Source organism: Impatiens glandulifera, chromosome 7 (assembly GCF_907164915.1).
Source record: "Impatiens glandulifera chromosome 7, dImpGla2.1, whole genome shotgun sequence".
In the NCBI taxonomy this organism is placed as follows: Eukaryota; Viridiplantae; Streptophyta; class Magnoliopsida; order Ericales; family Balsaminaceae; genus Impatiens; species Impatiens glandulifera.
The window spans coordinates 6436584-6463320 of NC_061868.1; the positions used below are offsets into that span (position 1 = coordinate 6436584).

The 26737-nt window shown below is 33.1% G+C and overlaps 1 protein-coding gene across 2 annotated transcripts; it reads right to left on the minus strand.

The window, feature by feature from the left end:
• Positions 1 to 10652: 10652 nt before the first annotated feature.
• LOC124910629 lies at positions 10653 to 14477 on the minus strand. 2 transcript variants are annotated; one of them, XM_047451300.1, is made up of 5 exons: positions 14413 to 14477; positions 13925 to 14357; positions 12534 to 12986; positions 11006 to 11309; positions 10653 to 10913 (listed from the first exon to the last, which is right to left on the minus strand). In XM_047451300.1, the coding sequence occupies exons 2-5, from the start codon at positions 14336 to 14338 to the stop codon at positions 10777 to 10779; spliced, it is 1308 nt and encodes a 435-aa protein (XP_047307256.1). In that variant the 5' UTR covers positions 14339 to 14357; positions 14413 to 14477; the 3' UTR covers positions 10653 to 10776. The 2 variants fall into 2 exon arrangements, with proteins under 2 accessions (XP_047307256.1, XP_047307255.1); XM_047451299.1 differs by having other exon boundaries at positions 13925 to 14475.
• Positions 14478 to 26737: the final 12260 nt, after the last annotated feature.

Here is a 26737-nt window from a genome sequence, read left to right on the forward strand (position 1 = left end):
CATTTTCCTTGAGCTTCTCATTCTCAGATGAGAGCTCAGCCATTTTGTTTTCAAAAACTTCAGAATCATTGATTTGAGATGAAGAAGAGCTGTCAGATTTGTTTTTCAAATTTAGTTCATCAAAAGAGTTTGACAATTTCTTGTACTCAATGACCATATAATTGAGTGAAGTAATTAACTCATCTCTTGAGAATTTTTCAGAGGAGAAATCAAATACCTCAGAGTCAACTTCTTCTTTTTCCATGAAGCAAGTGACCTCATCATCATCACTGACGTTGGATGATAAATCATCTGAGTCTCTGTCGGCCCACTTGGCTATGTTTTCAGCCGCCATGAGAGTCTTCAGCTCTTTCTTGTTCTTTTTCTCATCTTTCTTTTTCTCATCACGCTTCGGCTTGCTATTTACTTCCTTGAAGTGTCTCTTCTTCATGAATTTGCAGATTTTCTTCATGAAAAGAGCCATGACATTGTTGCTAATCTGCATAGCATCAGCCTTCACAGCAGTGGCAGTAGATGGATCCTCAACAGTCACTAATGCCTTTGTTATGATTGTGGATGTGGGTTGCTTCTCTTCATTTCTATAGTTCATCTCGAACTCATAGGCCATTAGATCGGCCAACAAGTCAAAGAGATCCATCTTATTGAGGTCTTTAGACTCCCTCGTCGCCATCGTCTTAATATCCCACTCTCTGGGCAAAGCACGTATGAGTTTGATTGCAACCTCTCTGTTGCTGTAAGTCTTGCCCAGAGTGGATAGATAAGTGATAACCTTATTGAATCTCTCATCGAACTCAGTCATCGTCTCTCCAGGACGCATCTTGAAATTATCGAACTGTTGAGTGGCAACCATGAGTCTGTTTTCTTTTGTTTGCTCGTTGCCCTCACACATTTTAGTCAGCTTCTCCCAAATATCTTTGGCAGTGAGACATGTAATGATCTTGTATGCCATGTTGTCATCCAATGTCTTGTAGAGGATGTCTTTTGCTATGTTGTCGAGGTTGTTCTTTCTTTTATCTTCACTGGTCCACTCAGATCTAGCCTTCTCAATCTTTATCGGACCGTCGGTGATGACAAACCACATGTCATCATCTATGGAAGCTAGATGAGCGTGGACTCTCGCCTTCCACACAACATAGTTTTTCTTTGAGAACATGAGAACATTGTTGATGACAGCCATAGACATGATTAAATTCTTTAGAAGCTTGAGAATAGAAAACGAGGCTCTAATACCAATTGTTAGAATCAGCGGCACCAATAGAGACGAGGGTCTGGCTATTGATGACGGCTTCGGATAATCGATTTGAAAGAAATCCTGTTAGGGATTAATATCACTTTCTATTCTTCACAAACCCTTGCAAACTCTTGAACGATTCAAGTACGGAAACGTTTGCTTAAGTTTGAAGCTAAGAACCAAAGAAGGAGAAGATGACAGAATGTAAATAACACAACAGTTTGTTTATGGATGTTCGTAGAAAACTCTCCTACGTCACCCCTTCTTCCAACCACCGGAAGGATTCACTATACTTTTTAATCAAATACAGTTTGCTGACTAGCTAACACTCTGTTGAACAGAACAGCCTCTGTTCAACTTACAACACATTGTTAATGACTATCAAATAGTTCAGTAACTTATCTCTCAACTTCACGTAGTGATTTATAAAATACACTTGAGAATAAAATATCTAGAGAGAGAGTAAGTTGATTCAAGAAATCAAGCTTCTGAAAATCTTTTGATTCAATGAGAGAGAAAGTTTCAGCTTCTGTCTTGTTTTTCTGCTTCTTTTCATCTTCATCCTTAGGCAGCAATATATTCTTGAAAAACTTTAACGGTCGAGTCTTCCTTTTGGATACGTGGCAAGCATCCATTGGAAGGCCGCCCATAGTACACAAGTACAACATGCACTATGTATATGGAACGTGGCCGTACCAATCTGGAAGTGGCCAAATATTCTTCTGAAATTGTCCTGCACAGAACAAGTAGTGGGAAGAATCTTTACTTACGTGGCATTCATCAATTGGTTAAAGCTGGTTGTCGTACTGATCTTCACAAGAGAGTGGAGCAGGAGTAGTGTACAGCTAGAGCACGTGGGTAGACAGGTGCTAGCTTTAAACATACTGCTTAAGCTGGGCATTAGATGTATTTCAGTTAGACGGATTGTAAAAATCAGTCTAATGAAATAAGTCATCTCCTTCTAATAGAAAAACGTCTATTAGACCGCCTGGTCTAATAGAATTAGACTCGCGTCTAATTACAATAACCATTAGACTGCACGTCTAACTCCATTAAGTTAGACTGCACGTCTAACTCCACTAAGTTAGACTGCACGTCTAATTCCGGTTGTACCTCAGACTTGTCTGAATGATTTAGACGCACGTCTAACTTTCACATTATATTAGACTGCATGTCTAACTCAACTGAGTTAGACTGCACATCTAATTCCTCAAGTATATTAGACTTACATCTAATTCCGCAAATATATTAGACTTACGTCTAATTCCATGCATCTATTAGACTGCACATCTAATTCCTAGTATCTATTAGACTCCACGTCTAATTCCACTAGTTAGACCCCCACGTCTAACATTAGACGTTTTTTATAAAATCGGTCTAACTCCGCGTTGACTTTCAGTTGTGTCTGCAAATTAACAAAACTCTAATTATTAATTCTGCACCTGGTGAGATTCAAACACAGGTCACCTGTATGACTGACAGACATGCTTACCACTACACCACTTAAAATGATGATATCTAAATATATATTTATATATTTGATATGACTAACAATTATTGAACTTAGTTTCATTCAAAAACTATTTCATCAATCATCAAATCAAAATTGTTAAGTTATTTTTAAATCAATTAAAAATTTCAACCCAACAATTTCTCTCTTTTTGATTATTTAAACTAAATTATCAAAACCTTTTGAGTTCATTAAAAATTTCAACCCAACAATTTCCCCATTTTTGATTATTTAAATTAAATTATCAAAACCTCTTGAGTTCATTAAAAATTTCAACCCAACAATTTCCCCCTTTTTGATTATTTAAATTAAATTATCAAAACTTATTGAGTTCATTAAAAATTTCAACCCAACAATTTCCCCCTTTTTTATTATTTAAATTAAATTATCAAAACTAGTTGAGTTCATTATTTAAACATAATCTAGGCATTATCGTAATCTAACAATCCTAAAAATATTTCTAAGGTAAGAAAACTTAGACTCGAGAAGTGGCTTTGAGAAGATGTCAGCCACTTCAGGCTGCTGATTGTCATATGCTATGTCCGAGTAGTCGGCTGTCCAGATGCCGTCTAGCTCTTCCAAACTGCTTTCCAGTTTTATTTGCATTCAAAGACAATAACGAATCTGGTACCCATTTTTCTTTGGGTCCATGGCTTATTAGTCCCTTGGGAATCTATACTTTGATTATTTTTATGGATTTTCCATTTTGCGTTGTGATCGGTGCGTATGATTTACGCTTAACAGACGTCTTTCTGCTAGCAGCTGAACTGTTAATCTTAAAGGATGGGTTTTGTCTAAGACTCTTTGACTTCGTGTCAAGTTTTAATATGCCAGACTTGCTGGCTGCTTTCATCTTAAGTTTCAGCCAGCTAACAGTTGACGGAACATAAGTAATCTCATCCTTTAAGGTTAACTCATCACAGCTTGGATCAATTCCATTCTCAGTTAAGCTCCCTTTGACAAAGTTTATAGACTTAAACTTGTCAGATTCTGGGTTTAACTTTTCACAAGACTTGTCTGAGTCATTGCCATCAAATCCTAAACCAGATTTGAATCCAGTAGCCTCAGCATACTTATCTGCTGTCTGACTGCATCTCCAGACTTCGTCCAGGAACCGAGCACATATGTCAAACGTTGGTTTTCAGAAAACAGAGTTTGAACATTTTCCTTGAGCTTCTCATTCTCAGATGAGAGCTCAACCATTTTGTTTTCAAAAACTTCAGAATCATTGATTTGAGATGAAGAAGAGCTGTCAGATTTGTTTTTCAAATTTAGTTCATCAAAAGAGTTTGACAATTTCTTGTACTCAATGACCATATAATTGAGTGAAGTAATTAACTCATCTCTTGAGAATTTTTCAGATGAGAAATTAAATACCTCAGAGTCAACTTCTTCTTTTGCCATGAAGCAAGTGACCTCTTCATCATCAATGACGTTGGATGATGAATCATTTGAGTCGCTGTCGGCCCACTTGGTTTTGTTTTCATCCGCCATGAGAGTCTTCAACTCTTTCTTGTTCTTTTTCTCATCACACTTCGTCTTGCTGTTTCCTTCCTTGAAGTGTCTCTTCTTCATGAATTTGCAGATTTTCTTAATGAAAAGAGCCATGGCATTGTTGCTAATCTGCATAGCAGCAGCCATCACAACAGTGGCAGTAGATGGCTCCTCATTAGTCACCAATGCCTTTGTTATGATTGTGGATGTGGGGTGCTTCTCTTCATTTCTATAGTTAATCTCGAACTCATAGGCCTTTAGTTCGGCCAGCAAGTCAAAGAGCTCCATCTTATCGAGGTCTTTAGACTCCCTCATCGCCATCGTCTTAATATCCCACTCTCTAGGCAAAGCACGCATGACTTTGATTGCAACATCTCTGTTGTTGTAAGTCTTGCCCAGAGTGGATAGAAAAGTGATAACCTTACTGAATCTCTCATCGAACTCAGTCATCGTCTCTCCAAGACGCATCTTGAAGTTATCGAACTGTTGAGTGGCAACCATGAGTCTGTTTTCTTTTGTTTGCTCGTTGCCCTCACACATTTTAGTCAGCTTCTACCAAATATCTTTGGCAGTGGGACATGTAATGATCTTGTATGCCATGTTGTCATCCAATGTCTTGTAGAGGATGTCTTTTGCTATGTTGTCGAGGTTGTTCTTTCTTTTATCTTCACTGGTCCACTCAGATCTAGCCTTCTCAATCTTTATCGGACCGTCGGTGATGACAAACCACATGTCATCATCTATGGGAGCTAGATGAGCGTGGACTCTCGCCTTCCACACAACATAGTTTTTCTCTGAGAACATGGGAACATTGTTGATGACAGTCATAGACATGATTTAGATTCTTTAGAAGCTTGAGAATAGAAAACGAGGCTCTGATACCAATTGTTAGGATCGACGACACCAATAGAGACGGGGGTCTGGCTATTGATGACGGCTTCGGATAAACGATTTGAAAGAAATCCTGTTAGGGATTAATATCACTTTCTATTCTTCACAAACTCTTGCAAACTCTTGAACGATTCAAGTGCGGAAACGTTTGCTTAGGTTTGAAGCTAAGAACAAAAGAATGAGAAGATGATTGAATGTAAATAACACAGCAGTTTATTTATGGATGTTTGGAGCAAACTCTCTTACGTCACCCCTTCTTCCAACCACCGGAAGGATTCACTATACTTTTCAATCAAATACAGTTTGCTGACTAGCTAACACTCTGTTGAACAGAACAACCTCTGTTCAACTTACAACATATTGTTAATGGCTATCAAATAGTTCAGTAACTTATCTCTCAACTTCACGTAGTGATTTACAAAATACACTTGAGAATAAAATATCTAGAGAGAGAGTAAGTTGATTCAGGAAATCAAGCTTCTAGAAATCTTTTGATTCAATGAGAGAGAAAGCTTCAACTTCTGTCTTGTTTTTCTGCTTCTTTTCATCTTCATCCTTAGGCAGCAATATATTCTTGAAAAACTTCAACGGTCGAATCTTCCTTTTGGATACGTGGCAAACATCCATTGGAAGGCCGCCCATAGTACACAAGTACAGCAGACACTGTGCATATGGAACGTGGCCGTACCAATCTGGTAGTGGGAAAAATCTTTATTTACGTGGCATTCATCAATTGGTTACAGCTGGCTGTCGTACTGATCTTTACAAGAGAGTGGAGCAGGAGTAGCGTACAGCTAGCGCACGTGGGTAGACGGGTGCTAGCTTCAAGCATACTGCTTAAGTTGAGCATTAGACGTATTTCAGTTAGACAGATTGTAAAAATCAGTCTAATGAAATAAGTCATCTCCTTCTAATAGAAAAACGTCTATTAGACCGCCTAGTTTAATAGAATTAGACTCGCGTCTAATTACAATAACCATTAGACTACACGTCTAATTCCGGTTCTACCTTAGACTTGTCTGAAGGAGTTAGACGCACGTCTAACATTAGACGTTTTTCATAAAATCGGTCTAACTCCTCGTTGACTTTCAGTTGTGCCTGCAAATTAATAAAACTCTAATTATTAATTCTGCACCTGGTGAGATTCGAACCCAGGTCACCTGTATGACAGGTAGGCATTCTTACCACTACACCACTTAAGATGTTGATATCTAAATATATATTTATATATTTGATATGACTAACAATTATTGAACTTAGTTTTATCCAAAAACTATTTCATCAATCATCAAATCAAAATTGTTAAGTTATTTTTAAATCAATAAAAAATTTCAACCAAACAATTTCTCCCTTTTTGATTATTTAAACTAAATTATCAAAACCTCTTGAGTTCATTAAAAATTTCAACCCAACAATTTCCCCATTTTTGATTATTTAAATTAAATTATCAAAACCTCTTGAGTTCATTAAAAATTTCAACCCAACACTTTCTAAGAGTATTCTTAGAGTCGGGATCTCGATTTCGATGGGTTGTACAATGTCCATGTCGTAAACCAAAGAGTAAGGAGTTTCGTCTGTTGAGTGCTTGTACAATACCCTTATAAGGCGTATGACAACTTCTCATGCCAGTTCTTATATGTGTTGATCATCTTCTTGATGATCCTAATCACATTTTTATTTGTCGCTTTGACCGCATCATTGGTTTGGGTCTATATGACGATGACTTTTGATGCTCGATCTTGAACTCATTGAGCAATTGCAACACTTTTCCTTAAAAGTGTCGATTATTGTCTGAAATTAAGGCACGAGGGACTCCATATCCAGCGATGATGCTAGTTCGGATGAACTGTGCCACTTGAGATGATTTTAGGACTTTGTAGGAGGCTACTTCAATACATTTGGTGAAGTAGTCTATGTCGACGAGTATGAACTCGTGTCCATTTGACATGTGGGGATAGATTTTCCAAATTACGTCGATGCCCTATGTAGAAAAGGGCCAATGGGATGTCAAGTTGTAGAGGAACAAGGTTGGTGTATACTTCAGGTTATCATAGATTTATCATTGATAACAGCTCCTTACATAACTCACACATTCTTGTTCGAAGTTTTGCCAATAATATCCTAAATTAAGTATTTTCTTAGTTAAAGACATTCCATTCATGTGTGGGTCACATTTCCCTACATGTACTTCTTCCATGATCCTCTTGGATTCAGGATTATCTATGAAGAGCATGTTTTGACCGTTGAAAGATCGACGGTAAAGTCTGTTAGCAATCAAGCATAGTTGGTGGAATACTGGCGCAACGCCTGTCGCTCCTTAGATTGTAAATGGAAAGAATATTCTCCATACTTAATGTACTTTTGGAGAGTATCGTACTAGAGTTTAACAAAATTTTACAGGAAGTGACTGCTCCTGATTATGAAAATTGAAATATAAAAATTTTAATTTCAAACTAAAAGTATGAATTAAATGATGATTGGAAGATTGCTAATGATTGTAGAACACTTCTTAGACCTTAGGAAAGCTTTTGTGATGCCTAGATCCAAGCTTTTAAGCCTTATACAGAAAATTCAAAAAATCCGAAGCTTTGAGCTTCAATGGTGAAATTTTGATTTCTTTTGATTCAAGATTTGAGATGTTATTTCTACTTTTCGGAAGTGTTAAGGAAGGTTATTTATAGCCTCCCTAAGTCGGTGGAGGCTTCAAGTGGATCGAATAAGCCAAAATCCATTAATGGAGTTTTGACTGTTCTTGAGCCAACTTGTCGAAATATGGATGAATCATCCCTATTGATGTATGAGAAATGATCACCGAGTTAGGGTGATAATTTCAGCTTTTAAACAGCCGATTTGGTTGATTATCGGTTGTATTCCAATTTTGGAGAATCAAAGGATGAGACATCATCCTTATCCTTCGGGTTTCGCAATGAAGACAATGGTGACGATCAAAACAACGTCGTTTCATGCATGTTAGCGCATTCCATCATCGGTCTGTTAAGCACCATTGACGTTTGGGCGTTCCGTCAACGTCTCGACTAACGGACGTTAACCGATCCAGTGCTTCTCGGGCGCGTGCATTTCTGGCTACAATGGGCAACGCGGGTGCTTCCTGGACGTTGGGATGAAAATCCAGCGCCAATCCAATGGACGTGGTTCCAGCAGTAGATTTCTTTCGGATTTCGGCTACACCGGATTATAAATTTTATTTTTTTTATTTAAAACCTTAAGGAATTGTTTGATAATTTGAAACTTTTGGCTTTTATTTTGATCTTTTTAAATACATAAAATATTAAAATAAATATGACAAATATTTTACCAATTTTTTTATATTTATTTTTTTGCATATTTTAAGGTTAAATAAATAATTTTGGAGGACCTCATTTCATTCTTAATTATTTATTTTAATCCCTCGATTTTTTAAAAATTATTTTAAGGTACAATGAGTACAACATTTATCCCAAATAATTTTTTTTTTTATTTTGATCATTTTTCTTAATTAATTAGGCTTCAATTATCACAATAATCAATCTAATTAATTATTTTAATTAAGTTTTGACATTATAGTTAATTATTTTAATTTTATTTATTTAAAAATAAATCAAAATAATTATTTTAATTTTATAAATTGGTGTGTAGATTTTTAATACTTACAAGACCCAATAAAATTTAATATGTTGTCAAGTTAATCTCAAACACAAAACCCAATGAAATCTATAACACAAAAGTTTACAACTCGAAAGAGAGTAAGAACAACTTCGAAATCAAATCTCTCTATAACTTCTAAACATGGTAGAAGTATATTCTGGAAACAATATGAAAAGAAGACAAAATAGTTGGTTGATGAAAGAATACAACCAATCGGGATATGCAAGTAACTAATCGGGGTATACAAGTATGATAAAGTTGAGATTTTAGCCGTTTTTTGAAATACTTGTGTGTTTAAAAACTAATTATTAAAAATGTGTAAGTTAGCTCTACGAAACAAGTGAGAGGTAATAAAAGTTAAACCATATTGACAAATGAGACAATGAGATAAGAAAAGTGATTTGGTTCCTGCATTTTAAACTGAACTATGTGAAATAAAATTGATAAAGTATAATTTTTTAGGTATAAAAGGTATATATCGATACTGTAACAAAATCAATGTATACCGAAATTGGCACCTTCAATCAGACCCATAATATTGCACCCTTTTATTTTATATTTCTCAAGAGATTCTTCTTCTTTCTCCATAACTTCAGTCTTCAGACCCCGGCTGGCGTCAGACCATCACGGCATCACCCACGGCAATCGACACTCGGCAGGCGGTATAGCACGACTGAACCTCACAGTCCTCACCACTCATTACTCACCTCAGGTTAGTCGGTACTCGTCAGAACATGAACACGGCTCAATCTCCGTCCAGCGGTCCTCCAGTCTCCAGGTACCATTTCTTACACTCACGTATCATTTTAATCTATTTACGATCGAGTTCTTAGGCGCAATTATATATAAAGTATTGGTTTTCTGATTGATTTCTGATATTTTTTTATTTTTCTTAACTGTTAGTCTCAATCTCATACTCTGTTATAGTGTTATGTTACTGTATTAGTAATAGTATATTAGTTTAGAAATTAGACTATTAGTTTAGAAATTAGAGTTTAGAATTTAGAATTTAGGAATTAGGTTAAATGTGAATAATGATTAATGTGCATGCTAATTGCTAAGAAAAAACATTTGTTTTTATGACTAAGATTAAAAACAAAATTATTAAGATAGTGAGGTTTTGTATGCATTGACAAAGTCACTAGTGGTTCAGTTTCTAAAATATTCAACAAAAACATAAATTTCTCTTCCATAGAGTCTTAGACAAAGAACAATATTTGGAAAATGTGAAATGAAAAATTAGACTATAAAATTTTAAAAATAATGTTTAATCCAAAATTCTCAGGTCATTCTGAATGTTCACGATTTCAAGGAAATAGATAAATATTATTTTCTCTCTTTGCCTTTCTATTAAAAATAAATTATTAATTAAATATTTTTATAAAAAATAAGTTTTATATAATATGACATTATAATAATTAATCAAAATAAAAACTAAAATAACTTCTTCTTTTATTCTTTTGCCAAATAACCAAAAACAAGGGCTTGTAAGGAAAATCATTTTACTTTATTTTCAGTTGTTTTTTAGTTTGAAAATTTTATTGAACCAACTGACCTAAATAATAAAAAGTTGATAATAACTAGGTTTGAACTTAAAAAAATTTGAAGTCTATTTTCTAATTTTACTTTAAATGTTTTTATTGAAACAACCTTACAATGTTGTGATATTAGATTGACCATTCTTTTGAAGAACCCTTTAGCTAGTTAGTTTTCAAATTGGAGTATTTTTCAGTTAACCGAGTTAAACTAGTTATATATTTTAGCTTGGTCATTCTAAATATCAAAGGGATTTTGAATAATAGTTATTAAGTTTATATGTGAGTTTGATTTTTGAAATTTATCTATAGTTTTGCTTTAATCTAAGGGGAAAAAAGTAAATTATTTTAAATACAGATCCCACAAAACAACAATAATATTATAAATTAATGTACTGAAAAAATTGAAGAGCATTAATTAATGTTGGACAATATTAGTTGAACTCCCTTATTCCATATTACTCCACATTTTAAACACTTGCAATGGTCTTTCCAAGCAGCCAAAGTACAAGAGACAATTCTATCCCAAAAATGGTGTGAAGAGATCCTCGATCCAACACATATCCATACAATGATATTCCAGCTCTGTTGTTATCGAAATATGTCACTACAAATCAAATCCAAAATTCAAGAAAAAAAAAAATCAAAGTTAGATCAATTTGATACTACTAAAATGTTTGAAATAGTTGTAGTATTTACCTAAGGCTTCACGTTTTTGAAAGGATATTGTGCTTCGAGCATAAGCTGGAATCATCATTGTATTGTCAAGATCATCTTCGTCAAATTCCTCGTCATCGTCGTCTTCAGATGATCCTCTTGATAATGGAGGATTATGATTAATGTTTGCTACTGGAGTCTCCGATTCAACGTTTTCATATGAATCTATTGTGGAACAAACGTGCCATTTGGCTGCAAGAGAGGTGACTTCTTGAGCTTTATGAGTGATTCTTGTAGCACTTCGAAGTATGATTATTAGTCCAGTTAAAAGATTGATCGAACATAACTGCAACAAAATGTCGTTATAATTATGTTAATACAAATCTTAGATCTAGTAAAAGAAATGTTGATTACAATGTTCACTTTGCTTCTTTATTTTGCTATTAAAAGCTAGTTAAGAACTTAAATTTGCAGGCAATTCTAAAAATAAAATCAAAATAACTCATTTTTTAAATGTATTATATATATATAAATTTCTATGAACACTTTTGATGTTGTTAAAAACTCTCTCAAATCAAATTTAATTTAATTTTTAATCTTCTAATCAACTAATTATCCATCAAAATAATTCACTTAATTTGGTTGGAGTTTATTTGAATATAGTCAAGTATAACTTATGCATTTGTACTAGAAAGCCATATAAAAAATATATATTTACACAATTCATTTATAGTTAATAACTTTATAAAAAATATAACTAACCAATTATGTTAATTTTAACTTTAAACTAATTATAAATCTTTATAATGTTTAAAAAACATATTAGAAATAATATTTTTTTTTACAGAGAACCTCATCCATATCCAACATTCTAATCCAATACTAATTTGAATAAATCTTAAATTATTTTTAAAAAATCTTGATTTAATAGTATTAATATATAAGAAAAAAAATTATTTATTTTTATATAAGAATTATTTTAATATTTTAGTTAATAAATTAAATAATGAAATATTTTTTTTATTAAATATATATATATATATATATATATATATATTAAAAAAGTTCAATCAAATTTCTTATTATAAAATTTTAATTTTAACTAAAAAAACATTAAAAGAAAGATATTTTTTACAAAATGTAATTTGTTTTTTATAACATTTGATTTTTTTCTTGAATGGTCAAAGCTATTTTCTTTTTGGACTAACTGAAATTTTCAGATCTCTTATTTTAAATCTTATAATTTAGGACTATTTATAGTTAAAAAACATATCATTAATTTAACTACGAATTTAGAGTTTTGACTACCAAATTTTAAAAATTCGGTAGTCAAAATCCTTAATTCACTGAAATTCGTCAATTAAATAAATGACATTGATATATTTTATTGTTTATAAATGTTACATAAATAGTTAACGATATTTAATACCACTAAAAGATAAATCTTAAATTATAAAGTTTGAAAGAAAATAAATAATAATGGACCGAATAAGACTCCAATTTGACAAGGTTGTCAAAAATTGAAATGAAAATGGATTATTTGAAAAAAAAAAAGTAAAAAATAACTTACCGCGATTTCACCAGCTTTGTAGATATTAACCTCAGACTCCGATCTTGTAGTCAATAACAAAGAAGCAAATTGACTAACAGTAACAATAAGCAAAACCAAAACAATAAACAACCGATAACGATGACTAATTATCTTCAAATACCGTCTAATCCTTAAATGTTCCTTCAATACTAACTCCACCTCAGAAGAATCAATCTGAAAAACCTTAGCAAAACCTTGCAGCCGTAGAATTTGAAGACAACAAATCAAACGAAACAATATACATACCAAAAAGAACACCACCGTCCGATAAAGCCATGAACATAGTTCGACGATACAAGCTACGATATTGCTAACAATTGCGTTTCCTAAAAAGGGTATCTCGTTCACGCCAGATGCATACCACCATATTTTGTATGCACATTCCACAGTGAAACACGGGAGAAGAAATATGAATAGAATCTTGAATGATCTCTATAAGATAATTAATATTAAAAAATATCAGCTTATATAACTAACTATTTAATTATATATTTATAAATTTAATTTTTATCTTTATTTAATTATTTAAAATTAGTATTTTTGTCTTTAAACCGTAAAAAATGAGTTTTAAATAAATATAAAAAAATAAGGAAAACAAAAGACCAAAGATCAAACTAGTTCTTAGGCTAGTTTTGATGTAGTGTTTTATTTTTAATTTTTTTTTTCTTTCTTAAAAACCTATATTTGATGAAATTTTCTAAAATATCAGTTTTTTATTCTTAAAAATAAAAAATATTTTTTATTTTTTAAAAGTAAATTAATTTTATATAATTAAATGAAAGGTAATTTTGATATTTAAAAAAAGTAATTATATGATTGAAATGATAAATAAAAAAATAATTAAATTTTGAGATAAAATCCTAGAAAAACCAACCAAATAAGTCATTATTTGTAAAATTTTTAAACTCATATATTTTCAATTGTAAATAATATAATATTATTTTAATGACAAATATAAATAATGTAAAGAAATATATATGGTTTAAATTGGTAGTTTTAGATAAATATTTTTGTGGATAAAAAATAAAAGGAATATATATATATATATTTAAATTGATATTTTATTACTATAATAATTTTATATAAATAATTATATAAAAATAATAAAAATAGGATAAGGAAAGAAAATAAATATATAAAATAAAAATGGATGATTAAGAAAAATAAATTGAGATTATAATAAGGTAGGTTTGATTATGTTGAGGTTATCGTACATTATTTTAATTAAGTTATTAAATAAAATATTCTTTATTTAAAAAAAAGTATTTTCTTTATGTCATTATTTAGTTAAAAACAAATTATCTTAAAAAAAAAAAGCTAAATCAAATTAAATAATTGGCTAAAGAGAGAGAGAGAGAGTGAGAAAGTACATTTAGTTCTCCGGTGTATTTCCTTCTAACAGTTTCGCTTTCATTGCAGAGTTTGTCTATGAAAAGGAATCTTCTCAGACCAAATTTGCTAATAAAACGAGTTAAGCAGATGAACGAAATTGTGGTTATGGCGGTCAGAGATAATTGGACGACGGTATCAAACGGAAGGGTGTGTTTGCTATCGCAATTAGAACAGGGGATGAAGAAATGGGAAATGCAGGGGACGATGATTGCAAAGATGATGAACACTGTCCAAGAAAGGAAAGTTGTTGTCTTTGTTGACTGGTCGACGCAGATTAACCGGAGCCATGATCGGAATTCATGGAGTTCGTCGTCGTTGCGAGATATGATCCGGGAGAGCCTTGATTTGTTTGGGTTGATCTGAAATGGCGATTCTAATTCTTGGTGTTCCATGGATGTGGGGAAGAAGATGGTTCTAGAGGATATAATGGTGGTATGAAAGATTAGAGAGTTTCAGGTGGAAGATGATGATTCTAGAGGATATGAATGATTATTTCTAGTGATGGGAGAATAGAGAGAGAAACTTCACAGAGTTTCAGAAGGAATGATAAAAATATATATAATATTAATTTATTTGGATCTAAATTTTTTTTTATAATTAGTTTATCTATAATATATAAATATATATATATATATATATATATTATATATATATAAATGTAAAGGATGAATCTAGAAATTTTAGTTATGAATGGTTTGAAATTTATTTTAATAAATTTATTATTTTGTTGGTATGATTGAATAAAAAAAAAAAATTATAATATTTTTTTTAGATTTATATATAAAAATAGTGAATAAAAATATAAGAAATATTAAAGAGTCGTGTCAGTCTTCTACTGTAAAATAATTAATTTTTTTTTAGTTTTAAGCAATTTCAACATAACCTAAATCATTTTAGATAAAGCTAAAATTTTAACTAAGTTTCTATAAAATTAATTTTTGACCGATAAAATATTTAATAGTCTAACTAAATAAATGAGGACCGTTATCAAGATTTGAGATATTATAAGAAGATATTTGTTATTAAATATTAATTGATAAAATAATCATTGTTTAATCAAAAAAAATTATAATTTTTTATTGAAGAACTTATATATATATTTTTATGAGAGGCCAATTGTCAAGTAATAATTAAAGTAGACTTTTAAAAAAAAATTAAATAATTTGGGATAAGTAAAAAAATAAAAAAATAAAATTATATATAACTAAAGTTTTAATGAATAAAAATGGTGGAAATAGCCACAAGATAAATAATAATAATAATATTTTTTTAAAATATTGAAATATACTATTTTAATATTAATTATTTATTATAAAATATTATTTGAACATAAAATAATAAAAAAAAATTAAAAGATAAAAATACTTCTATATTATAAAAATACTACAATAATCTATAAATTTTTTACAAATTAATTAAAATTAAAGTAATCATTATAATCAAATAAAAAAACAAAATAAATATATCTAACATCTTATCTTTCTCTCCTTCTTGCCAGATGTTATATATAAGTATAAAAATAATCATGGATGAGTTAGGGGTGTGTTTTTTCAGAGTTCTACATATTTTATTTTATTTTTTACTTTTTTTAATATCAAAATTTGTGTGAAGAAACACAGAAACATCTAATATTCGGTAACAGGATCCACTTTTTGGGGAATATGAGTCGGATCCTTTGTGGTTTTTTCAGCCCCAAGCTCCATCCGTCCCTATATATGAGTCCAAACCTAATTTTCATTTATAATTTTTTTATAAATATATTAATTTATATAACACAATTAGTTGATGATAGTTGTTTTAAGATAAGTTAAAAAATAAAAATAATATGGTAAGAATAGTTAATAAGAGAGCAAATATAATAGATTATCACTTTCTTTATTAACTTTAGTTAAAATTTAATTAAATATAGAGTTTTAAAATTTTGTTGAAAGATTAGTTGTTGAGATGAAAAATTCAAGGAAATTTGATATGACCGGGAGGATGATTGAGTAGGATGAGGCTGGATTAAATGAGCCAATAGATTCCTGTGAGGCTGAGATAGAGTATCTGTCTTTACACCCCTCAAGTTGTGATGTCCCCCGTATGGAAAAAAAGGGAGAGTAGGCAGATGGTGGTATATCAAAAGCTGAGTTCATTAAATCACCGTCATAATTCAGATTTGTTGTTCGAGAAAGAAACTATTGACGGGGTAGAAAATAAGTTCGGATCACCTATACAAGATATAATCCAAATCAATCCTATTAGAACTCTTTATTCTAAAATTATTATTCTTGCATCACCAATTTTTATAAATAATGTGTCTCATGAGGAATTAGTGATTTCTGAGCCAGATTATGATGTCAATGAGAATATCCAAATAAAATTCTCAACACAAAATATGACAATGGATGAAACAAATCCCCCATGAAGGAGGTACTTGAATTAGAGACTAAAGTGTGACATATTGTGCACGAGATTCCACACCCCTACCGTATACTTTTCATTCAAGTAATTCTTCATCGAAAAACTAACAACAGTATCTCTTAAAGAAGCTAAATGACCTACCACATGGTTATATTCAAGTAGGAAAGCGTGTCTAAAAGTCGAGAAAGGGTTATTCTGATTAGATTTTATCAATGATTGGAAAAAAATATTGTTAAGAAAGTTTATGGGTTAATTGATGATGTGAATAAATGTATCATTAAGTCACTAATGAGAATCCTTGGTTATGGCATATACTATTTAGTGAGATTAAAATTCGGAAAATGGATCAATGAATCGTTAAGGATTTATGTAATTGGCGGTTTTGTGGTTGGGAGGCTCTTGATTCTATAGGGGCATCGAGTGTAATTCTTGTGACATGAAATGGAATGAATACATGTATGAGAAAATAGATGTTAATTTAAGTACATACTCGATTAACGTTCAATTAAAAAATCGGGAGGATAATTTTCTATGAGTAATTTTTACGGTCTATGGACCGGTTCTATTATGATTTAAAATAAAGTTCTTTGATGAAATGAAGAACATTGTGAGTCTTTGGGACTTACCAATTATTTTTGTGGACGACATGAATGAAGTAAGATCCCTGTCTGAAAGGAAAGAGACCAATAAACTTAGTAACCCAATGCACGAGTTCTTAGAGATAATTGAAGATCTTGAACTTATCGACTTGCCTTTGGAAGGCAGTCAATTAACCTTTAGGAGAGGTAATGACAATGGGGATCAAGTTTATTATTGTATCGATAGATTTTTAATAGTGAATTTATTTTTCAAGGGTTTTCTAATATATTTTAAAAGGTCCTTCCATTGAGTTGTTCAGATCATCGACTAGTTTTGATAGAACGTCGTATGATGGAGAGAACATGTTAACCATTTAGATTTGAAAATAAATGGTTGATCAAGGAAGACTTTATATCATGTATGCAATCATGGTGCGTGAGTCAGACATTAGTTGGTTCTCCATTGAATAAACCCTTTGTGAATTTAAGGAATCTATGCAAGTTTTTTATAAGTTGGTTCGTGGGAGATCATTCTTTATTTTGTGCTAAAATCAATGACTTGTGTAATAAAATTAATGTTGTTGATGGGGCTGAGGAGATTCGTGAACTCTCCGATGAGGATGTTAGTTCTCGGATTCACATTGTTAGTAAGTTGATCGATATATGTAAGGAGGAAGAAATTGGGGCACGCCACCAAAGTAGAGTTACATGGTTAAAATCCATAGATAGAAACACCAATTTTTTCCATGGGATCTAACGTACAAACAAGGAATAATGTGATTAATTTGATCTGGATCAAGGAGGAAGTTCATGATAGTGAACCAAAAATTTCTATGAATATTGTCAAATTTTATAACGATTTACGTAAGGAGCCATTTAAGTTTAGACCTAAATTTAATGGTATTATTTTGATTCAATTATTTTAGCGCAAAAAGATATGTTAAATGCTCAGTTTTTGTTGAAGGAGGTTGAGGAGGCCATTAAGGGATGCAGAAGTTATAAAGCACCGGGATGCGACGAGTTTACTTTGGCTTTTTTTAAGAAGGCGTGGCCTTTTCTTAATACGGGAATTATGGAAGCAATTGATCATTTTTATTATTTTTCATCTTTTGATAAGAGTTAGAACTCTACTTTGATATGTCTTATTCGTAAGTCTCTAAGGACTATTGATGTGAAGAAATTTATGCCTATTAGTCTCGTTTCATCTTTCTATAAGATTATCGCAAAATGTTTGGTCAACAAATTGAGAAAGGTATTAGAGACAGTCATATCTAGTAATCAGATGACGTTCATCAAACGTCGTCAAATATATGATGTTGTAGTAATAACAAATGAGTGCATTGAATCAGCTAATTCAAGAGGTGACAAATGTTCTTTTGTCAAGTTAGCCATCAAAAAAGCTTATGATCACGTCAATTGAGAGTTTTTGTTTGATGTAATGGGCAAAATGGAAATGGGTGCGAAATGAATTGGGTGGATTAGATTTTGTGTCTCGACGGCTAAGTTTTTTGTCATTATTAATGATAGTTCTCAAGGATTTTTCGAGAGTTTCCAAGAAAATAGACAAAGTGATCCACTCTCTCCTTTATTTTTTTTGGAAAATGGTTAGAACAATTTTATTAAAATCCCAAAAGTGGGAGGGTCAGAAATCAAAGCTAGATAAACTCTATCTATGATTAAGGATGACAATCAAAAGACCGTAAAAAAACTAATTAGTAAAATTCATATATTCTAAAAAAAACAGAGATTACAAACAAAAAAGGCTACATTCAAACCTATCCATCTCAGTCTGGCATTTTCGCATGCCATTCCTCTAACGATGAAAGGAGATTATATTGAAGAGAATAATGAGTATTGTTGTTTCTCATTTTGAATCCTCTCTTTGTACGAGCCCGTTCTGATTTGATAGAAATAATTGTTTCTTAGACTTTCAGGATTTTTACATTTATTATCTTCAACTTGAATTTCTGTGTTCTTGTCTTCCTTATATTTGGCTTCAGCTTCAAACTCCACATCAGTTTTGAAATCTTCTTTATTGACTTTAGAATTCTCTGTTTCAACTTTTAAATTATGTGTGTCTTCCTCTTGAGTTTCCTCAACAACAACTTGAAGTTCATCTTCTATTTCCATCTTGATCCTTTACTATATAGCAAATTTTCTTTTCCTCTTCACCTTGATTCTATTTTTTATTTCCCTCACTGATTTCCTTTTTCCTAGAATCCTTTTTGTTTTTTTCTACAATTGTTTGATCTTTGAGTTAACCTCATTTGTTTCCTTCTTTTTCTTTTCTATTTCCTAGATTTTCTAGTTTTTTTACTACTCTTCTTTAGATTTATCACATTTATTGTGCATGTAAGTGTTATAGAAAACACACCTCTTTGGTCTCCATTCATAAGAGATCTTCATGACATTGTGCTTTCCTTTCCTATCAACAACTGTCATTTTCATTGGCAAGAAACTCCTAAGATGCACTTCAATGCTAATTCTAACAAAGGACAAATTCTCTCCTCCTTTAGTTATTGGGTCCATATATAATGGTTTCCCAATTGTACCTACAAAATGACTAATTGCTTCAACATTGAACATGTGGCCTAGAATGTTCTAGAGCTTGAACCAAATCTAAGTCGTTTCTTTTGGTCCGCTCTATAAATTCATCTCTTCTAAACACTTTTCCAGCTTCATGCAATTTGATCCTATGTAAATATGTCATTTTTTCACGATTTCTTTAAGATTTGAGCCATTTTTGAACGGTAGGAAGTAAAGATAATGTATGTTTGTAGAAACTTTTGCAAGCTTATTTTCTACCCACTATTTAATTAGAGCCTCTTTGGTAGTTGAGAATGATACTATATTTTTTCCAATGAAGTTTCCAATCACTACAAACTCTAGTCTTTAATACATTTCTCATCTACTTTAAAAGGCAATTTCAATTCAAAATGAGAGTTGAGTATCTCTACCTTTGTTTGGATATCCCCCAATTAGACTTTTCATTTGTAGGCATGGTCTTCAGATTTCTTTTTTAATTTATTCTTCCATACCTCGTTCACTTTTCATGTTGAATTACTTCTGATAGTGTAGGTTTTGTATTTTGGGAGCCTTCATCAGCTCCTTCATTGAATAAACTGACCATTTAACTATCTCTTCATATTATGCTTTCTTCAACAAATTCCAATCCTAGAGATAATGAATATTGAGTTAAACTATTATTTAATGAGCTTTTTTTTCTCTTTATTGATTTTGATTTCTCTCTTCTTAGCATGCATCAGGACTTTGGTAATCTGATTTTTAAGACCAAACAGGATGACTCTTTCGTTATAACCAACCTTCCATACTCCCTCTTTGTTGCCCTGTTTTCCTACATTCTTTTCTACAAGAATTTCTATAGGATCTTGTGATTTAACATTTCTTTCTTCCTATTTTCTAGGATAACTTCATCAAATATTATCTCAATCTCTTTTTATGCAACATTCTTAATTTCTTCCAGAATGAACTCCCTTAATTCTTTGGATTTTTTGTTCTTCTTTTTCCTTATTTAAAATAGCAAAAAATATAGCAAATACAACCAAAAGTGTAGATCTTGTTATTAGAGAACAATCCCCAATTATATATTCTGCACAAGAAGTTTGTTGTAACGGAATACGGTAGATGACGTAAGAAATAAAGAATGACACAAATTTTAACGTGGTTCAACAAGATAAAACTTGGCTACGTCCACCAGAAAGAGAGAATCTTATTAGGAGATCAGAACAAAGATTACAACTGTATAAACTAAGGTTATGACACGAGTTTATATAACACACGGTCCCCCAAAACTCTAACAGTTACAGAACTGGGACTGGAAACGATGCTCTCAAGGCAAAGACTTCAACTTTCTGAAGTGCCCGACTGCAATTTTAAATAGTCTTCAACTAGGTCAACACAATATTTTGGCAAATAATCTCCAAAATATTATCACAATACTTTCCTAGTTATATTACCATAATAAAAGATCATATTTCCTTTTGTGTTAATCTTATTTCCTTAAATCAAGATTACACACCAAAAAGATATACTTTCCTTTTGTTCAATATTCTCTTTTCTTGCATCATCAATTCAAGACATCTCAACAAATCTCCACCTTAACTTGAATTCCCTTAAATGCCCTAAATGTATTAATCAATGCCCAAATATTCTATCTCCTCTCTTTGATCTAGAGTTGTCATATGACAACTTAACAGATGCATTCGTCAATGCTAGATGGCCCAGATGCACTCGCCGGTGCCGGATGACCTAGATGTACTCGCCGGTGTCGGATGGCCTAGAAGCACTCGCTAGTGTTCGATGGCCCAAATGCACTCGCCGATGTTGGATAGCCATGATGCCATCCGACTATCCAACATCGGTGAGTTTTTTTAGGCCATCTGACACTGGTGAGTGCATCTGAGTCATCCAACACCAATAAGTGCATCGTGGTCATCCGGCACCGACGATTGCATCTGGGCCATTTGGCATTGACGAATGCATCTATTAAGTTGTCTCATGACAACTCTGGATCAGAGAGAGGAGATATACTATTTGAGCATTGATTAATGCATTTGGGGCATTTGAGGGAATTCAAGTCAATGTGGATATTTGTTGAGATGTCTTGAATTGATGATGCAAGGAAAGAGAATATTGAACAAAAGGAAAGTATATCTTTTTGATGTGTAATCTTGATTTAAGGAAATAAGATTAACACAAAAGGAAATATGATCTTTTGTTATGATAATATAACTAGGAAAGTATTGTGATAATATTTTGGAGATTATTTTCCAAAATATTGTGTTGACCTAGTTGAAGACTATTTAAAGGTGCAGTCAGGCACTTCAGAAAGTCGAAGTCTTTGCCTTGAGAGCATCGTTTCCAGTCCCAGTTCTATAATTGTTAGGGTTTCGGGGGACCGAGTATTATATAAACTCGCGTGGTCTTGAATTGATGATGCAAGGAACGAGAATATTGAACAAAAGGAAAATATATCTTTTTGGTGTGTAATCTTGATTTAAGGAAATAAGATTAACACAAAAGGAAATATGATCTTTTGTTATGGTAATATAACTAGGAAAGTATTGTGATAATATTTTGGAGATTATTTGCCAAAATATTGTGTTAACCTAGTTGAAGACTATTTAAAGGTGCAGTCGAGCACTTCAGAAAGTCGAAGTCTTTGCCTTGAGAGCATCGTTTCCAGTCCCAGTTCTGTAACTATTAGGGATTCGGGGGACCGAATGTTATATAAACTCGTGTCATAACCCTAGTTTATACGGTTGTAATCTTTGTTCTGATCTCCTAATAAGATTCTCTCTTTCTGGTGGACGTAGCCAAGTTTTATCTTGGTGAACCACGTTAAAATCTGTGTCGTTCTTTATTGTTTACGTTATCCCATGCGTTCCGTTACAACAAATTGGTATCAGAGCTTCAGGTTATTCGATTGTTTGTTCTTTCAATTGAGATGGAAGTAGTAAGAATCAAGACGACAAGTTCAGGAAGAGAAGACAATGTGGAAAATCAAGACGCGAGCTTTGCTGAAACAACAAGGCTTATGGAGGTCGCTGAAGTTGTCAATAGGAGCATAAATAACCATTGATATTGTCATTCCAGAGATGAAAATAATGTGGCAGATCAAGATACACGCCCTACTAAAACAACAAGGCTTATGGTGTTGCTGAAGTTATTGGTAGGAGTAGAACAACCGTTGAGATTGTCAATCTGGAGGAGAAGATAATGTGACAGATGAAGATACGGGCTTCACTGAAACAACAAGGCTTATGGGGGTCGCTGAAGTTGTCAATAGGAGCAAAAACAACCGTTGGGATTGTCATTCTAGAGGAGAAGATAATATGGCAGATCAAGATACGGGCTCTACTACAACGATATGGCTTATGGGCTTACTGAAGTTATCGGGAGAAGTAGGACAACAATTGGGATTATCATTCTGGAAGTTCAAGATGCGGGCTCTACAAAAACGATAGGGCTTATGGGGTTGCTGAAGTTATAAGTAGGAGCAGAACAACCGTTGAGATTGCCATTCTGGAGGAGGTGAATACGTCAGAACCATTCACCTATGAAAATACTATATTCGGTTCTGAAGTTACACAATGATTTACAACAATGGGAGTATTCAAGTCAAGGTGGAGATTTATTAAGTCGACTTGAATACTTGGGGTCAATAAAGGAGTTGTTAAGTTGTTTTGGAGACAACTCTAAATCTAGAAGAGAGATGCAGTAGATCATCTAGGCCATCTCGGATATTGACTAATACATCTAGGCCATATTTGACATTGACTAATGCATCTGGGCCATCTCTGGCATTAACTAATGCATTTGGGCCATCTCTGGCATTGACTAATGCATCTAGGCCATCTCTGGCATTGACTAATGCATTTAGGTCATCTCTGGCATTGACTGATGCATCTGCGCCATCTCTGGCATTCACTAATGCATCTGAGCCTTCTCTGGCATCGACTAATGCATCTGGGCCATCCCGAGCATTGACTAATGCATCTGGGCCATCTCGGGCATTAACTAATGCATATAGGCCATCTCTGGCATTGACTAATGCATCTAGGCCATCTCTGGCATTGACTAATGCATCTGGGCCATCTCTGGCATTGACTAATGCATCTGGTCCATCTCTGACATTGATTAATGGATCTGAGCCATCTCTGGTATTGACTAATGCATCTGGGCCATCTCTAGCATTGACTAATGCATCTGGGCCATCTCTGGTATTGACTAATGCATCTGGGCCTTCTTTGGCATTGACTAATGCATCTGGGCCATCTTGGGCATTGACTAATACATCTAGGCCATCTATGGTATTGACTAATGCATCTGGGCCATCTCTGGCATTGACTAATGTATCTGGGCCATCTCTGGGATTGACTAATGTATCTAGGCCATCTTTGACATTCACTAATGCATCTAGGCCACAATTGACATTGACTAATGTATTTGGGCCATCTCTAGTATTGACTAATGCATCTGGTCCACAATTGACATTGACTAATGTATTTGGGCCAACTCTGACATTGACTAATGTATTTGGGCCAACTATGACATTGACTAATGCATTTGGGCCATCTCTGACATTGAATAATGTATCTAGGCCACATATGACATTGACTAATGTATTTGGGCCAACTCTGACATTGACTAATGCATCTGGGCCACATCTGACATTGACTAATGTATTTGGGCCATCTCTGGTATTGATAAATATATCTGGGCCATCTCTGGTATTGACAAACACATCTGGGTCACATCTAGCATTGATTAATGTGTTTGTGCTATTATGATTTGCAACAATGAGAGTATTCAAGTCAAAGTGGAGATTTGCTGAGTAGACTTGAATATTTGGGTTACCTAAGAAGATGTTAAGCTATCTTGGAGACAACTCTAGATCTAGAAGAGAGAGACAAGTGCATCTGGGTCATCCGACACCGACGAGTGCATCTGGGCTATCTAGCACCGGCGATTGCTTTTGGGCCATCCGGCACCGGTGAGTGCTTTTGGGCCATCCGACATCGGTGAGTGCTTTTAGGCCATCTAACACCGATGAGTGCATCTAAGCCATCCAGCACCGGCGTGTGCATCAGGGCCATCTGGCACTGGCGAGTGCATCTGGGCCATCTAACATTGTTGAATGCATCTGTTAAGTTGTCTTATGACAACTCTGAATCAGATAGAGGAGATAGAATATTTGAGCATTGATTAATGCATTTGGGGCATTTGAGGGAATTCAAGTCAAGGTGGAGATTTGTTGAGATATCTTGAATTGATGATGTAAGAAAAAGAATATTGAACAAAAGAAAAGTATATCTTTTTGGTGAGTAATCTTGATTTAAGGAAATAAGATTAACACAAAGGAAATATGATCTTTTGGTATGGTAATATAACTAGGAAAGTATTGTGATAATATTTTGGAGATTATTTGCCAAAATATTGTGTTGACCTAGTTGAAGACTATTTAAAGGTGTAGTCGGGCACTTCAGAAAGTCGAAGCCTTTGCCTTGAGAGCATCGTTTCCAGTCCCAGTTCTGCAACTGTTAGGGATTTGGGGGACCGAGTGTTATATAAACTCGTGTCATAACCCTAGTTTATACAGTTGTAATCTTTGTTCTGATCTCCTAATAAGATTCTCTCTTTCTGGTGGACGTAGCCAAGTTTTATCTTGGTGAACCACGTTAAAATCTGTGTCGTTCTTTATTGCTTACGTTATCCCATGCGTTCCGTTACAACAAAGTTCAAGAATAATACCAGGGTTTCAAGATGAATGGCTTTTGATGATGAGAGTAGAGAAAGCCTAAAAGATGATCACAATAAAAACCTCAATCGAGGGTGTATTCTTTAATATTCTAAGAGATCAGGATCGATTCTAAGAAGAAAGATCAATTACAACTCTCTCATTTCTATTTTGATATTGTTATGTAAGCTCTCTAAAAATTGATATCATTCATAGAAAAATCGAGACTCATCTGTGGAATGAGTTGTGGGTCAAGAAGATATCATTTTTCTATATCACATTTATTTTTCTCTAATGACACGCTCTGCCCTACATGAATTTTAAACACTTTCGGGATATTTTATGGGTATTCAATGCATGTTTCGGTCTTCGAGTTAATCTTAATAAGTTAGACATATTTTTCTCAAATCCTTAATCGAATATAAGAAGAATGATGTTGGAAAATGTGTTGGGGGTTTAAAATTGTTTATATTCCATCAACATACCTTGGTATGCCATTGAGTGCTAAATTACGATCTTAGGTCTCTTGGGACCCAATTATCACTAAAATGGAAAGTAAACTGTCTAGATAGAAAAGTAAAATAATATTGAAAGGGGGTCGATTAATCCTCATTAAGAGTGCGTTGTCTTCTTTGCCCACATATATGATGTCGTTATTCATTCTTCCCAAGAGTGCGTCGGTGAAAATGGAGAAAAAATGTGTAAATTTCTATGAAGATCCTCCAACTCATCGTTTTATCATTTAGTTAGTTGTGATAAGGTTAAATATTTTATAGATCAAATAAATTTGAATATTCGAGATCTTATTTCCTTTAATACAACTATTCTATCAAAATGGTGTATAGATTTTCAATATACCCGAATAGTCTTTGGGCATCGATGATCAAATGTAAGTATAGTTACAATTGGTCTGGTTGGTTCACAAAAATGTCTAATTATCTAGAGGGGTGTAATATTTGTAGGGGAATTTATTCTAAGTGGAAAAGTTTTCGTGAGCAATCTAGATTCATTGTGGGAGATGGTTCTTCCATCAGTTTTTAGGACGACAGTTGGTGTAGTGTCTAAAGTCTATCTACGACGTATCTTGAGCTTGCTTCCATTTCTATATGTAGAAATGCCACAATTAAGGACATGTTTGATCCTCGATCTAGTAGTTTCGTTAGCCGAATTATATATAGAAGGAGATTAAACATTATAGAGAGTTCATCTCATAATAAAATTTTACTTTTGGTAGGACGCAAACAAGTGTCACCGTCTAAACAAAACGTTATGCGTTGATAAGACATGGAATTTTTCATATGAGACATTGTTACAAGTTGTTCGCTAATATGAGTTCATATAATTTTTGTTGGGAGAAACATTGAGACTCAACGGCTCAATCAAAAATCTCGTTATTTGAATGTAACATTATTCACGATGGAATTCTTACGAATGATATGTGCATGAATAAAAGTATTATTTTGGTTAGCCGTTGTCATATGTGTCACGAGAAGGTTGAATTGACAACTCACTTACTTTTGTATTGTCGAACGATGACTAGTATCTGGAGT

Excerpts from the sequence above, each read along its gene's own strand:
- LOC124910629 (XM_047451300.1), bottom strand. The coding sequence starts at position 14,338 with ATGGAACACCAAGAATTAGAATCGCCATTTCAGATCAACCCAAACAAA. Across the intron at positions 12,987-13,924 it reads AATACACCGGAGAACTAAAT|AGATCATTCAAGATTCTATT; the intron begins GTACTTTCTCAC and ends ATTATCTTATAG. Across the intron at positions 10,914-11,005 it reads TCAAAAACGTGAAGCCTTAG|TGACATATTTCGATAACAAC; the intron begins GTAAATACTACA and ends TTTGATTTGTAG.